Raw genomic sequence first — 15665 nt, 5'->3', positions numbered from 1 at the left:
TTAAATCACTGGCAGTACTAAAATCTATTTGGCAAACATAACTACAGATTTGATAATGATGTTGCAGAAACCTTTATTTTCATGTACTGACAATGCATTCTTTTTGTTGGTGCTGTTGTCCAAAGTGACTTATTTTTGCACCAATTTATGAAGAATACAGTTTAGTGTTTTATTAAATTAACTTAAATTGTGATTTTTGCTTTAGGGTCCCACCCAGGATTTGGAGCCACATACCTTTATAGCCTTCTACAGTAAGAGACCTAAGCACTACTTGAAATGACTGCATTAAATTGCCATTTATACTTTATTATTTATCATTTAAATTGCCATTTTTTTATTGAATTACTTGTCTTCTGGCATTTGCTTGATCTGTTCAGTTAATTGATGATTTATGCTTTCTACAGTACACATTTTAAGTGTTTCACAGTAGTACTGAAGCATAAACTTCTTTAATAAAAAATAACAACTTTGTTGAATCTATGGAATGAGCATACTACACCGCCACCTATGGACTGTCAAAGAAATATAGTTACTGTGACATGGTTTAAAAGAAGAATGTACAAATAATAAAACATTAGAATCCGATTGTTCTGATGATGACTTTTTTATAGTAATAATATGTAAAGGGTATAGGAGCAATGATGTTGCTTCACACATGCCTTTACTTAATTCCCCCCTCTACAGTCTTAATTATTAAGATTCACTACTGCTATACATACTGTATACAGTACTATATAAAAAAACTTTGCAATCCATTCATTATCACAAATCGTATGTTCTTCTGGAAAAGATTGCAGCAATCCGATAACAAACTAAAAAGACTTGATACATTGCACACAACAAAGCCAGTTACAACTATTAAGGGAGGATGAATAATGGGGAAAAGGCCACTCCTGCTCCTCATGAAACAGGTATAATAAGTCAACCTATCAGGATGTCTTTGGAAGATAGAGGGATATTTGGAGCACTTAATAAAACTTACTGAACATGAAGCAAACATGCAACTCCACATAGAAGGTTTGCCAGTTCCAAATCAAGGCACCAGCACTAATTACTGTGCCACTGAACTGAAATATCTAATTGTATTTAATAAGTTAAAAACAGAATTATAGATGAAACAGATGGATCAATACAAGAGATAATTAACCCAAGTCTTAAAAGGAGTTACAAGATAGTCAGCTAACAATTAGGTTAACAATTTAAAGCAATTACACAAGTATGTATTAATGCTGGTTGTGATGAGAATACATTTTTTTTGTATTTGCAAGGATTAATGTTGCATCTGAAGACTTCCATAAGTTCTATATACAGGCAAAAACAGTGAGGGCAAGATATCAAACCTTGAAATAAAATGGGGAGCTTGCACAAAAAATGTACTAATGGAATTCTTTAGACAGCCCATTTTTAACAGGTGGGTGCAGATCTTGTGATAGATGTATTAAACTGCAATATCAGAGGAAAGTCTAATCACAAAAATGTCAGGCCTGCTAACACAGTACACTGCAAGTACATTTTGTAGATAAGGCTGTTTTCAAGGAAGATTTCATTGAATTTTCTGTTACAGCTGTTGCTATTAGTGTTTCTTTACCAAATCCAACAAGGGCACACGAGTGCAAATATCAGGATACAATCTGAAGCAGGCATTTCATCTCAATTAATTTCTAAGGTTCTTGTTGTGCATGTATGAATCAATGTATGAATCAATTCAATTCAATTTTTATCTTGATTTGAAGAGAGAAAATGAGCGTTCTCAAGGTTAATGAGCCACATTACCCATTTAAACAAAAAAAGTATTTTAAATAAAGAGGCTTAGAATTTATAACAGCACACTAACCCCAAAATGATTAGCATTATACCAGTTTTAATTTACATGTACAAGACCTTGCTAGAATACATTATTCAAACTCATTATGATATTTCATATTACAGTAGTTCTGAATAGAGAAGAAATGCAAATAAGGCAATGCAGTGACAAAAATAATGCAACTACAAACTTTCTGCCCAAATGCAAAATGCCAAGATACTGTTTATGTTTTTGGAAGAGTATTTGGGTAAAATCATACCATACCTGATAATGCCTAAAAATGCAGACACGGTGGAATAATGATCATTAGCTACTGTATACTATTCTTTGACTGTTATATTTTTTGGAGTTCCATACAAAATTACTGGCAGTTTTGTTTTAGCAGGTAATAACTGAAGGATAAAGCTGAAGCTGAAAGCCACTTCCATATGCACATGCAAGATATGCGGTACTGTACTGTACATGTGGTAATGTGATAAAGACAAAGTAGTTAATCTTCTGCCCATCTTCTGCCCAATGAGAACAGCATAGTGTGATTTCTTAGTTCAGTTTAGGACGCATGACAACTTCAAGTCATATCGATAAACAAGACTTTGCGTTTCATTTATTCCGTTTTTTTAAAATGTGATCATAAAATTGAAAAGGCATGTGGACATGTATCATTGTTTTCAGTGTTGTATTAATTTCCAGCAATTTCAGCATTTTATCATCTTTGTTTTATTTTGTTCTGCAGTATTAACAGATGCTTTGAAATACTGGAATAGCCTTTCTTTTGATTTTATGTAAAAGAATCATCACTTAATTTTTTTTGTCCCTCATTTATTTGATCAAACTTTTTTTTTAACTTTTGTCTGTCCTTCCCTGTGTACCTTTATAATTGCGAAACATATCTCTGTGACTTTCAAGCACTCAGAAGTGCTCTGAAGTTTCCCATCTGAGTACATCTTTTCACACTCTAGAGTGGAACAGAAAAAGACAATGATGCTAAAGAACCAGTACATGGTGACAGTTCCCACTGTTTTACGCTGATCTTTTAATAGCTCAATTGTTTCATTAACATATACTGTAAGTTTCTGTTTTATTACTACTTCAATTTAGAGTGCTCTGCTGTGAAAATTAATCATGCATTCCATTTCTTTAAGGACAATGTGCTGTGAATTTCTTATCTTAATTTGAATGTATCAAAATCAAATTAGTGAATTTCTATTACCACTTATTTGATTCTGATACATTGGCCTTCTGTTATGAAATGGTACATTCATATTATCAATCTTCCATAAATTGTTTCATAAATAACAAATGGCATCATTTCACCATTACTATACTGATGTACAATGAATACATAACACATTTTATGTTTTACATCAATAGCTTGTTGGGCATATACATACAGGTATTTATTTATTTTGAAGTAAGGAGACAATACATTTGTTCGTTATTTCAATTGTATTGATGCTTGGTAAAATTCAAGGTGCTAAATGTTTCATATAGAAGTTGAGTAGAATCCTCATAGTGAATTGATTTAGACTCTATATACTGTAAATAACAATTCAAAAGACTATCAAAGGATATAACCATCGCCAGTATGTGTGATGAAGGTCGTGCTATAGTTGTGATTGAAGGCAGCCTGAAATGCTACTTGGAGATTGAAAGTATAGCTTCAACAATCAGGAGACTAGTTCACAGAAGAAAAGAAACCAACTATGTGAGCAACAGGCAGAGGATCATCACACAGCCCCCAGGACTGTCACATCCTTCTGATCCATCTCCATAATCATTCTGAGACTGCAGTGGTTATAGCACATGAAATTTCTGGGGAAAATAATCCACATTTCAGAATGACTGTAGCTTACCCTGCATATGAAAATGATCTGCATGGAGGCATTTCAGGGGTAACATTTTAAAGGTGTTGTCAGTAGGTAGAACACCACCTACTGGTCCTTTACCACCACTTACATGAGCAATCTTGTTTTACCTTAGAGGTCTCCTTACCCAACACTGCTAAGCCCAGTCCTGCATAGCTTATTTGATCTGACAAGATCAGGCTGGATGATGATAATGCTGAGAGTACTAGAATACACCTTTGAGAAAACCAAGACGAGAACCTGCAGTGGCCAACTTTTCTGCTTGCTTCAGCGCTTTTACAGTTGTGGTCTGGGAGATCATTCCAGAATGCTGAACATGTTTTCATTTTAGCTGTGCCACATTTCATACTGAAAACCTAACATTTTTTTGTACATTTTTTGTATACCTTTTAAATAAAAAAGATAAATATATATTAATATTATTAATATGAAACCCATGAGATTAAATTATTTTATTTTATACATTATTATATTTTGTAAACATAATTTGAAAAAGCTTGATTTTCAGATCTTTCACACTATGGTGCTAGATTCAGGTAGAATACTGTTATTATATTAATTGATATTTTATATAGATGCAAAAGTGACTATTTTTGATTTCTTAATAAAGATTGGAGAAGGCCTATGGATGCATTGAGTTAGCTTTAAAATAAAAGTACAACATATGTTTTCAGCAGTAGTTAAAGGAATCAAGCACTGCTTTCTGTTGGCATTTATTAATCTTCAAACAACAAAAAATAATCCCTGGCTATGAATTATTCTTTTATTCAGATGTTTCATCTCTCCTTTGATTAAAGTAGATGGGACCAATAGAAAAATACTTTTTTAAAATAAATCTTTTTGAAGATCAGGCTTTGATATTCGTTGATCAGCTTTATATTTAAAATAAAGGTATGCTTTTAAGTCAAGTTTAAAGGTGTGGGTGTCACTTAAATTATAATGATGCTATACAACAGTTGTGTCTCAGAAAAAAGAGATGCCTCAATGAAACAGAGTGCAGATCCTCCCACAACCCCCCTACATTATAACCAAGCACTGATCGTTTCCTGTTTACTAGCAAAGTGTCATTGCTTCAAATATTTTCTGTATTCTGATTAAATTTTCTCTGTCCCTGGTTTGTATGACAGAATTTATTGTTTACGCAAGAGTTAAGGATTATGGGGGAACTGAAAAGTGGTCACCACTGAAAGCAATATGATAGTGTTAGCTACCATTAAAATTAAATACTGAATGTGATACAAAAAAACAATTTACAACTGGATTTTCCATTGCTTTCATATTGGTTACTTCCCAATTCACCTCATACAAATATAGGTACAGTAAATGTTTTTTTTTTATATTGTGCTATTTGAAAAATAAAAACCTCAATGTATATATTTTGACATCCGCTGTATTTCTTGCTTTTCAGATTTGTGAGCAGCCATGGCAAAAGCATACGAATTTAATTGGCAGAAGCCCCTCCCTGATTTTTTGCAAGCAGGGGGTGTGTTTGACAGATTTGAAGAGGTAAGGAGTAAGTCATTCTGTCTGACATTGACTTGAATGATTTTGTATCTGATTGTTTGCCCTTTTCAGTCATCTGTTACTGAATTCTGCTCCAACCTAAAAGGAAATAATGAGGAAATAATAATCGTGAGGCTGTTCTTATTAACTTCAAGTTCTAGGAAGTTCTAGGAAGAAGCATGTGACTCAAGCATAGGGGTTTTATAAGTGTACAATTAGTTGTTACACTGTATTGAAAATATAATGGGAGATTAAGGGCATTAATGACATAATTTTGTTTGCATGTTTTTCCCTAGTATCTTGTCCATTTTTTTCAATCTGTATATTCAACAAAAGTACTTTGAAATTAAGGCAGTAAAGTAATACACTGCAGCCTGTAATGTGTAGAATATGTACTAAAGATCATCATTGGTTTGTTACATAGAATGCTAAGACTCTCTTTATTATAGTTTTAGTCTCATTCTAGCTCTATTGTGCTGAGCAGCAAGTGAGAATTATGCATCTAATAATTTTGAAGAGAGGCAGTCTCAAGGGCAGTATCTTCCTCAGTATCATAAATTTGATAACATCTGATATTTACTATTCTCATTGCAGATCTGGTGAGTCATTTCTGGCCACAAGTTGTCATTTTAATTACACATCAGCCCCAGCATTAAAACAGTGCTTTCAATCATATTGTTTTAGTTTGATTTTGTAGAGAACACATTAAACTGCTCCTTGCAAAAGCAGTCATAAAACAGAATTAAAAAGATGTGTTCCAGAGTAAAAGCCATTTTGTGGAGTTCAGCTTTTTTCTGTAACTGAGCTATACTTTTTTTTTACATTTAGGTACACTTGAGACTTTGTCTTCTCAAATAACATCACAATCTAGCTAAATGTTAAAGGTGTTTTAGCTGATCACTCTCTTGATTTTCCTTTTACTTTGCAGTTGCCATTTCAGCAACTAATGGGTATTATATTTTAAAGTACCCTCATCAATCAATTCAATGAGTTTAGAGTTTTTGAGAAATATTACCCGATATATTGTTATGTGTCCTGGTTAAGATACACCACAGAGTTGTTTGATTTCAAGACTAAATAAGTGCAATCAGAAATTTCCAAGTATTAAAACATGCTTTTTGTGTGTTTTAAGTACACAAGTGGTTGCAGAATGGCCTTGTTTACCAAAAAAAAGTCAGTAGTTCATGGGTTTCGTAGGTTGGATTGTTGAACATGACTTTTGGTAGCTTGCAGTTATTGTGATACTTGATTCTTGTTATCTTATGTAAACTACCAATGTCATGCTCCATTTTCAGACCAGGGTAAAATAAGTAGTTTGTTTTTTAAAAATGTAAATTGACTTAAAAATGTAAATTTTTAAAAAATAGTATGCTTGGTTTTTAACCAATATGCAACAATTGTTATAGAACGAGTGGAATGTATTTTGGAACAAATTAAAGTTACCTTAATTTAACTTGAATGGTCCTTTGAGGTCCTTTGGGACTCTAACCTTTCGTTTTGTTAAATATTTTCAAAATGTTTTTTTTATTTAAAATGTTTAAAATAGCAGTTCGTCTTCTAGACAAAACAAAATCTGAGAATTCTGTTCATTGTTTATTAAATTACATGTTGCAGGTAGCAATATTATATAAGTGCATTTTTATTTTGCTCTTTTCCTTAAAGGAAAAGAGTGTCAACTTCCTGTATTTAGGCAAATATTACAGTATATTAGCCTTTTTGTTACATAATATGCAAATTGTATTTCAGTCCTCATGTTGTATTCTCAACAGGTGAAGCAATGTTCCATGTTAATTTCATGAGAACCTACTGTCTGGTATGACTTGGACATTGTCTGTGGTTACAAGACACCCACATAAAAAAAGACAAACGTTTTTCCACCCCTTTGCTGGTGCTGTGTTAAAGCATGTACAATACCAAGTCATATTTACAGTTTAAATTAGTTTAATGTAGCCATAGCCATTTGAATGTATAGATATTAAGGTGAAGTATAATCTATTTGTTTATTATAGGCCACACTTTGCATACATTACATCTTTTCAGCAAAGTGCTTTACTTTTTAAGGTTAAAATGGAAAACAATATTTTTTGGGGAAAAAAGTTAGTGTTCCTTTTCTTATCTCATTACTTGAATTGCCCTGCAGGGACACTTTTTTGATTAACATCACAGATGCACAGTGTTCCATGAAATATGTAAATAAGGTACACTTTCAGACAAGTGCAGTTACTGCTTATATGAATCCCATAGTGGAACAGATGCTACTGCCAAGTACTCCCAGGACTCTTTCTTTTTGCCTCACCTAACTAAAACAAGAGCTTTTTTTATTTGAAGGCCTGTTTTTTTAATGATTTGGGAGTATAATAAGCAATCTACATGTGATAATTAACTTAAATTAATTAGAGTGGTAGTGGTAGTGTGTATTATGTATTGGACTTGAAAGAATTGGCACACCAATTCATTTTGGTTGCATTTTCAAGATGCTTATGACAGGTGTTCAAATGAAGCTACTGTGTGTGAGAATACAGTGCCATGTAAAAAGTGTTCAACACCTATAAAAACATTTTGAAAAACTGTTTTGTTTTTCCAGAATAATTAGTCAGAAATGGGTCAGAAATTAGTCAGAAATATACAGTTACAGTATGTGAAGGAAGTGCAGGAAACCCACATGAAGTTAGAAAAATTGAGATTTAATTATTCACAATAAAATGATTTTCAAAGCAGGATTTTGAACTCATTTATAGATGATACAGTGTTTCAAGCAGGTTTTGTCTAGGATTCACCTGCGCTTTACTCTGTCAGTGCTCACTTCCATATGCTTAGACGCACACTGTTCAAGCTCTGCTAATAACAAGCACTCCTATAGCATGATGCTGCCACTGCAATGCTTGACAGTTGAGATAGTGCTGACTGGGTAATGTGCTGTGCTAGTCTTGCACTGGACATAACACTTTGCATTTACCACCAGAAACGTTGATCTTTGTCATACATCTGAACTATCTATCATATGAAATTTAAGATGAATCTTTTTCACTATTGAATTTTGTCTTGCCACTAATCCATACCTGAATTACATAGGGGCCAAGATACTGTTGATGTATGAGTAATCATTCCCATCTCAGAAATAGAATTTCATTTTTTTTTATGAAGTGACTGTTGATTTCACAATGGTATCTTTAGTCAGTTTCCTGCTTACCTTCTCATTGGAAGGGTGGTCAGATCTACTGTAGTTATGATGCATGTTTCACTTCTTAGTGATAGATCTCACAGTACTTGAAGGGATAGATAAGCTTCACCTGATGTGTACTTCTCTACAACTTGTTCCTCGGCTTGTTTAAAAGTGAGTTGTGGCTTGAAATTCAGTATTTATCTGAGGACATTTACAGAGACATATACAGATGCAGCCATTCAAAATGCGCGGGCGATACCGCATTATTTTTTGGTACGCTGTACGCAGTCTACCGCAAGTTACCGGTAAATACCGTGAGTTACCGGTAAATACCGCTAGTTACCGTAAATTCTCCTATAATACGACAAGCAAAATAATAGTATCCGGAATTTCCGCAAGGTGGAGCTAATAAAGCTCAACCTCTCATGTTTGAGCTGTGGCCATCAAAGTCTTTAACGAAGATATTACTAATAGTATTAATAATGAATGACCTTGGACAAGCTGTAAGTGTAAACTCAAAGTATTGCCCTGGTCAACATTCTTTTTTTCATTGACCGTCTTTGTAAAAGTAACACCACAGCATTTCGCATTCACGCATTTGTTTCCAATCATGCAAAGTACAGTAATTTTTGAGAATCGATTCACCATGCCTTTCACATGCTCATAAAAGAGATTGATTTAGGAACATAAACATATTACCGTATGAAAACTGTACTGTATATAGTATGTATATGTATATTTAATGTCTTAACTGTGCCCGTTTAAGTATTGAATATTCATATCTAATTTTACCACTGAAGGGAAATCTTAGTATCTGAGCATAAAAAGAATAGGAGCATACTGCAACGCGTGTGAAGGCCATAAACGATATTAATTTTGGAACATAAACATACAGTATATGGCTGGTCTCGGTACTTTAAAGAAAACATACACGAAACATGGTTTCATTATGACCAGAATCGGTCTTGAGATATTTTTAACTTGATTTACAGTATTTGAGAGGTATGTCTTAACACCGATACTACAGTACGTAAATACTGCTCACGTATATGTTTCTAGGTTTATATTATGCATTTCATACGGTCAAATTACTTTTGAGCAACTGATAAGAAGCGCGAAACGGTATGCCCAGGGCGTTTTAGTTTCGTTTTGTGCTGGGACTCTGCTTTAACAATGTCGCCGTGGATTGATTAGAGATATCAAGTACATACAAGTCATTTTTTAAATGTTGTAGTTCGTCTTGTAAAAATGTTACGAGTACATCATTTATCAACAATTACACAGGTTCTGTTTCCATATTGCGGATTTTGGTTACGTAATATTATTTTCTAAATTTCACATTGTGAATATATGATTTGGGCAAACAGAGCCGCAAAGAAGTACATTATGGGTTGTTTTTTTTTGCAGTTTTATCTAGAACAAGCGATGCTTAAACCTTTGTCTGATTCTTGTGAAACTATCCACACGACAGTTTCAGTACCTAGGAGTTGACTTCAGTGATGTCACTGATGGGATGTTTCTAAAAATCCATCCTCTGTAAAACGTCTTCTCTAGTTGTCCTGCATATGTATTCGCTAATGAAGCTGTGTGTTCTGAGCCTGGATCTCTACATTTCTGTATGAACCAGCTTAGAGGGCTAAAGACAGCTTGTGTTTAAATTGAGTGTAAGGTAATTTATGCTTCTAAAGTCATGGTCAGTATTTATTATTGTACTGTGCTGTAAACTTGTTCTGTGCCTAGTCACATTATTTTATAGCGTTTTTATAGCGTTATCAAATCTGGTGGCGCTGTGTGTTAGTTTCCTGACTCCCATGTCACATGGTCTGTGATTGAATCCCATGGAACTATTACTTTATTTTTTAACAAACATTTCTTTGAAAAAATGAAACGTTTCCCTTGGTCAGAGATTAAATAAAACCTCACTCGCACCAAACAAATTTATATTTCTAAATATCACAACATGATCGAAGTCTTTTTAATAACAATGAATAGTCACCTATGTGTTACAAAATAAACATTTATATTGATTTGAATCGCGTTTTGATTTAAATCGTAAACGCGTGTTTAAATATATGTGTTTAAAGGCGATATACTGTATAAAAGCGCTGATTCTTATGGAGTGTGTTCCGCCGGGGATTCAAAAAATTTATTTTTTTTAATCGCGTATCTAAGGAAAATTGCAGTATAACTTTGTTCATGCACAAACAGTGGCATGTTACATTATAATTTGGGTGTCTCCTCTTGCCAGAAAGCTCTAAATTGCATTTTGAGTGCGGTTTTTGACTTTTTCTAAATTGCAACCCATAAATAAAGCTGATAAAGCTTAGACTAACTGTATTCTAAACTGTATTACAACAGCACATTGGACAATGCAACGTAAATTGCAAAAATGCACTTGGAATCTGTCCAAGCCCTCCTATGAAAATTATTTAAACTGCGACACTGATCATTCATCTCTAAATAAACTTTATTTTATATAGCGTTTTAGGCGAATAGGTAATTAGATTGCTCATAAACCTAATCGCTTTTTCTACATAAACACAGCGTGATTGCTCTCTGAAAATGCTTTTCCTTTATATTTAGGCTCAGAATTCAACTATAGATCGCATTGTTATAAACTTTCTTGGAAAAATGTATTTTATGTAAACCATGTTTGCTATTAATTCATTTAGGGCTAAAATACGTTCATTGTCTTCCAATCGAGTCGAGTTGACATTGGAAGCTTGCCACTCCCGGACTGTTACACCAATGCATTAGCATGTTAAAGCGATTTCATTGAGAAGCCCAGCTACCAGTTAACACTGTACTTCCTACTTTGAAAATACCTGTGAAACCGGTTTAATTCGTCACAGCCAGCACTCCTGCAGAGAGGGGGTTGTACTCGTAAAGTAGAAGCAGGCGAGATTTCCAGCGAAAGACACCTCCCCCCCCCCTCAAAAACCCAGTAAGCAGTAATGCTTTATGTTGAAAATTGAGGTGGATTTTGTTTATGATAAAGAGGATAAACTGGGATGGGAGGAGGGTTTGGTTTTGCATAAGGGGCGGGGCGGGATTATGATAATTGGAGGAATTTGCGAGAGTATAATGGTTTGATATATTTGATTTTGTATTGTGGTCGTTATCTATGTTTTTGGTTGGTATTATGTTTATATGGTTGTTTTTGTTGGTTGGTTGTTATTATGGTTATTAATAATACGATCTATAGTTGAAATCTGAGCCTAAATAAAAAGAAAAAGCAAGTGATTAGGTTTATGAGCAATCTAATTACTTATTCGTCTAAAACGCTATATAAAATAAAGTTTATTATTAATTTGCTGGACAGAGCGGTGAACATTATTATGCATAAGACAAAGATAACGATCCTGATCAGTTTAGAAATCTGTGTACGCTGTAAGGTTTTTACTTCTTAAACTTTTAAAATACACGTTTCGAATAGAAAGAAATCCTCTTCCTGGTACAGTCGCATGAAGAGAGAGGCGAAACAGCCCTACACAGCCCTGTCGCAGTACACGAATATAATCATATCGTTATTAAATTCTTTAGATACACGATTCCATATTATATTAGCAGAAAAGCTTAAACTACCACTTTTTCACACGCTATTTCACGTTAGTTAAATTTAATTTATTTATATATTATATATTTATATCTCTGACCAAGGGAAACGTCTCATTTTTTCAAAGAAATGTTTGTTTGTTGATTGTTATCAAAAATGACTTAAAATCGATCATGTTGTGATATTTTGAAATATAAAAGTCAATTGATTGTCCATAATATCGCTATTCTATTTTTTCGAAGAAATGTTTGTTAAAAGAAAAGTCCAGCACCAGCTGGATTTGAACACACAACCCGTGAGTTGGTAGTCGGGCACGTAGACCAGTAGACTACAGGGGAAGTCGCATGAAGAGGGAGGCGAAACAGCCCTACACAGCCCTGTCGCAGTACACGAATATAATCATATCGTTATTAAATTCTTTAGATACGCGATTCCATATTATATTCCCTATTAATCAAATTCTAAAAGTATGCTTGTTGACTCCGGTATCTCTTTAGTTAAAGACTTCGATGCTTAAAATGTTTAGGGAGAAATGGAATACTGGTGTGTATTTTTTCTTTAAAGTACCAAGACCAGCCATATAGAGTACTGTATGTTTATGTTCCAAAATTAATATCGTTTATGGCCTTCACACGCGTTACAGTATGCTCCTATTCTTTTTATGCTCAGCTACTAAGATTTCCTTTCAGTGGTAAAATTCAATATCTACAACGGGCACAGCAAAGACGTTTACTGTAAGTCTTTCTACGACAGACCAACGGACCACGAGTGCCCCTGTCGGTCAACCAATCACGTACTGCGGTGCCGCACGTCATCTTGCATCACAATGCACTACGCCACCTGCGGTACTTGTCTGTAACGCGCACTTTGAATGGCTGCATCTGTATAGTCATTCAAAAGTCTAGTTAAACCACTCTACAGATAGAGATCATTAAACTACATGTGTGATCTTTCAAATTATTAATTTGCACCTGATCTACAGTAATTTATGGTTGCCCATGGCAAACAAGCAAACATCTAATTAAATTTATATATATACAGTATACTGTACAAACTGTCTGCATTTTGAGCAGCTTGGAGTAAATTGGGTAGATTCTAAATCTAAATTCCTATTAGAAGGCGATGCATGATTACAATCTCAGATGGCAACAGAATGTGGTAACTTTAAAATGTATTAATAATTTTGCATATATTATATTGTCTGAAAAATAACTCAATAGATGACAGTTACAATATTATTATTCACTTCTGTACCATTGAAATTTCCTAATGGAATTGTCAGTCTTTTCTACCACAATGTGACAGAATACAGGGAGGAGTCTCACCCCAACTCAACAGTAGTAATTATGAGCATGGGCTACGTTTGAAGGCTTCTATACAGCAAGTTTGAAATCTGGGGTTAAAAAGCCATGTTTTTTCTATACAAAGTGCTCAGCACAGAGTGCTTTAGACAACTTTGAAAAAGGACAGTCCTTTTAATATTGCTGCAATTGGTGCCTAAAGGATGACGTTTAATTCAATGAAAATAACTGACAGCTGTGATTGATTTCAGTATTATCTCAGACCTTGGGGAATGACATCCAATTTCTTTCACAATTTCCCTTATTAAGCCAGCCCTTTGCAATGGCTTTCTAAGCTATTATACAGTAAATTCAATTTGCCAGCAAAATACTAACATTTTTCATTGTGTAAAAAGAAAGCAGTTCAGTTTGGCATCTTAGGTTTTTAAAGGTTAAACAAGTTAAATGTTTCCAGAATGGTTTAGTGAACAACTGCTTTATTAAAGGAAAGGTAGCTGCATTCTCCTTCCTGTAAATAATGTGTCATACTTATGTATTTTAACATTCAAAGCTTTTTAACATTTATTTATAACATTTATTTATAAATCAATAGGGGGAATACATTTGAGGTTTCAATATTTTAAAAAAAGATAAACAATACTGATATTGCAATTTCAATCTCTTATTATTCGCTTCAAATAATTTGATATATTTAATAAGATGCTTACTAGACTCCAGAAGATATTTTATCACCTAGTAATGATTTTACATGTTGTTTATCTTCAAAGATATATTTAGGAAGATTTTACTAATTCATTTAAAATGGAGTATTTGAGCTTTGGACCTGTACCCTGCTCTTATATTTTGGCTTCAGTACATTGATGTTTGTTTAAAGTGCAGAACAATGCTTCATACTCAGAACTTCATACCTCATTCTGCCATCCCATTCATATCCTGCCATGCACCATGTGCTTGCCAGTTAGGTACCAACATCACTTGTGGCTGTGTACTGGATAAAGCAGTTTAAAAAAAATGTATTGATGTTTGAAAATTCACATGTAGATATTATCATAAAATAGAGAACAATTTAATGCACTTATATAAAATAATTACATATTGATAAACTAAGGCTTGATTGCATTTACATAGTGCATGCAAAGGGGATTCGCTGTACACTACTTTTACAGCAGATCAAATAACTTACCTGCCTTAAGCTTTAATGCTAGCTATGTCTACATGCCCGAGTAGTTATGTCTAGATCATATTATTGATTAAGCCTTCAGGTAGGCAAGAAATAGCATTTACAACCAGTTTCATTACCATATTACAATATCAGTTTCAAACAGATGGTTCACTCTATGTGCACAGCAACAATCAGTACTGAATACACAATATATTAAGATAGAAAGCAGGTATGTAATAGAGTAGCAATCACCGTTTCCCCACTGGATATTTGGCAGGGAGACACTCTGGGACTGGGGTGGCTGTCTGTTTCAGAGGAGAGAGTGACAGTACATAGAACAGCATGTTGCCCTGGTGATGGGGGAAGCAGACAGGCTGGCTGAAGTAGTGAGCAGTACTGTGTTTGCACCAGAATTCTCTGGCAACTAAGAGAAACATTCAGTTTATCCTTATCTGATTTGGGATTAGTCCTCCTTGTATTAGTAAAAGGTAGAATTTCATTATCTACACACCAATGTTTTCAATTCTCAAGAACCTCACAGTATAATTACTGATCTATTCTTTTTAATACTATTAATAAAAAATTGAACAATTATTCATACAGTACGTGACATCCTGTTTTCAGTATAAATTCTACAAAACGTAATATTGATCCTCAGGATAAATATGTTTTTTTTTTTCATATTTTCAGCCCCTGGTTTGCTTTTCAGTTTTTTCTCAATAATGAGGGACTTATCCATGCTGATATTATTTTGCTGGTGATAGTCGGGGCATAAAAAGCACAAGATGATTAGCTTTCACATTTCAAAGACTGAACAACCAATGCATTCATTTATTATCTTGATTCAGACGAGATTTCTTTTGTAGTGTTTTACACTGTTACAGTGACATTTTAAACATATCTGTCAGGTGGACATAGAACAGTCTACTGAGTTTGTGTTAAACACAAATGCTCTGGTTCATGAATGGTGCAACCTAAAACAGGTTACACTCTCAAGACACAATGCTTTAGAATGAGCCTCTGCAATGCTTTTATAACCAACTGTCATAGGGATTCCCCAAGAAGTACTGCAGGGTGGATGAGAGCCCTTTAGGTCTTCCATAGTTACTCCTGGATCCTGCTAAGTGTGTGAGTGATTGTAGTCATGCCAGTGAAAAATCTCACTCCTCCAATCAATTCTTGCTCTCCTGTAAGACACTGAGGATCTTACAGCATGGCTAGGGATATATGGCTCAGTCTGGTGAGGGCTGCATGCATAGGTCTTAGAAAATGATGAGTAATTATCATGTATACTTACAGTATTTTATTTTT

The 15665-nt window shown here is 34.1% G+C and overlaps 1 protein-coding gene across 10 annotated transcripts in view; it reads left to right on the top strand.

The window, feature by feature from the left end:
* The window catches only part of plcb4a (phospholipase C, beta 4a), a 166588-nt gene that overhangs the window by 95105 nt on the left and 55818 nt on the right, over nt 1-15665 (top strand). For all 10 annotated transcript variants that reach the window (XR_016094297.1, XM_088934682.1, XM_088934652.1 and 7 more), the window contains one exon: nt 5078-5175. Coding sequence is in view for 9 of the 10 variants with exons in the window: in XM_088934682.1 (XP_088790808.1) it covers nt 5092-5175 (84 nt within the window). In the remaining variant the exon portion in view is untranslated. The remainder of the gene's footprint in view (nt 1-5077; nt 5176-15665) is intronic.

The sequence above is a fragment of the Atractosteus spatula genome, chromosome 2 (genome assembly GCF_055471065.1).
Source record: "Atractosteus spatula isolate fAtrSpa1 chromosome 2, fAtrSpa1.hap1, whole genome shotgun sequence".
Lineage (NCBI taxonomy): Eukaryota > Metazoa > Chordata > Actinopteri > Semionotiformes > Lepisosteidae > Atractosteus > Atractosteus spatula.
The sequence above is the reverse complement of the archived record's forward strand: the minus strand, read 5'-3'. Positions and strand labels throughout refer to the sequence as shown.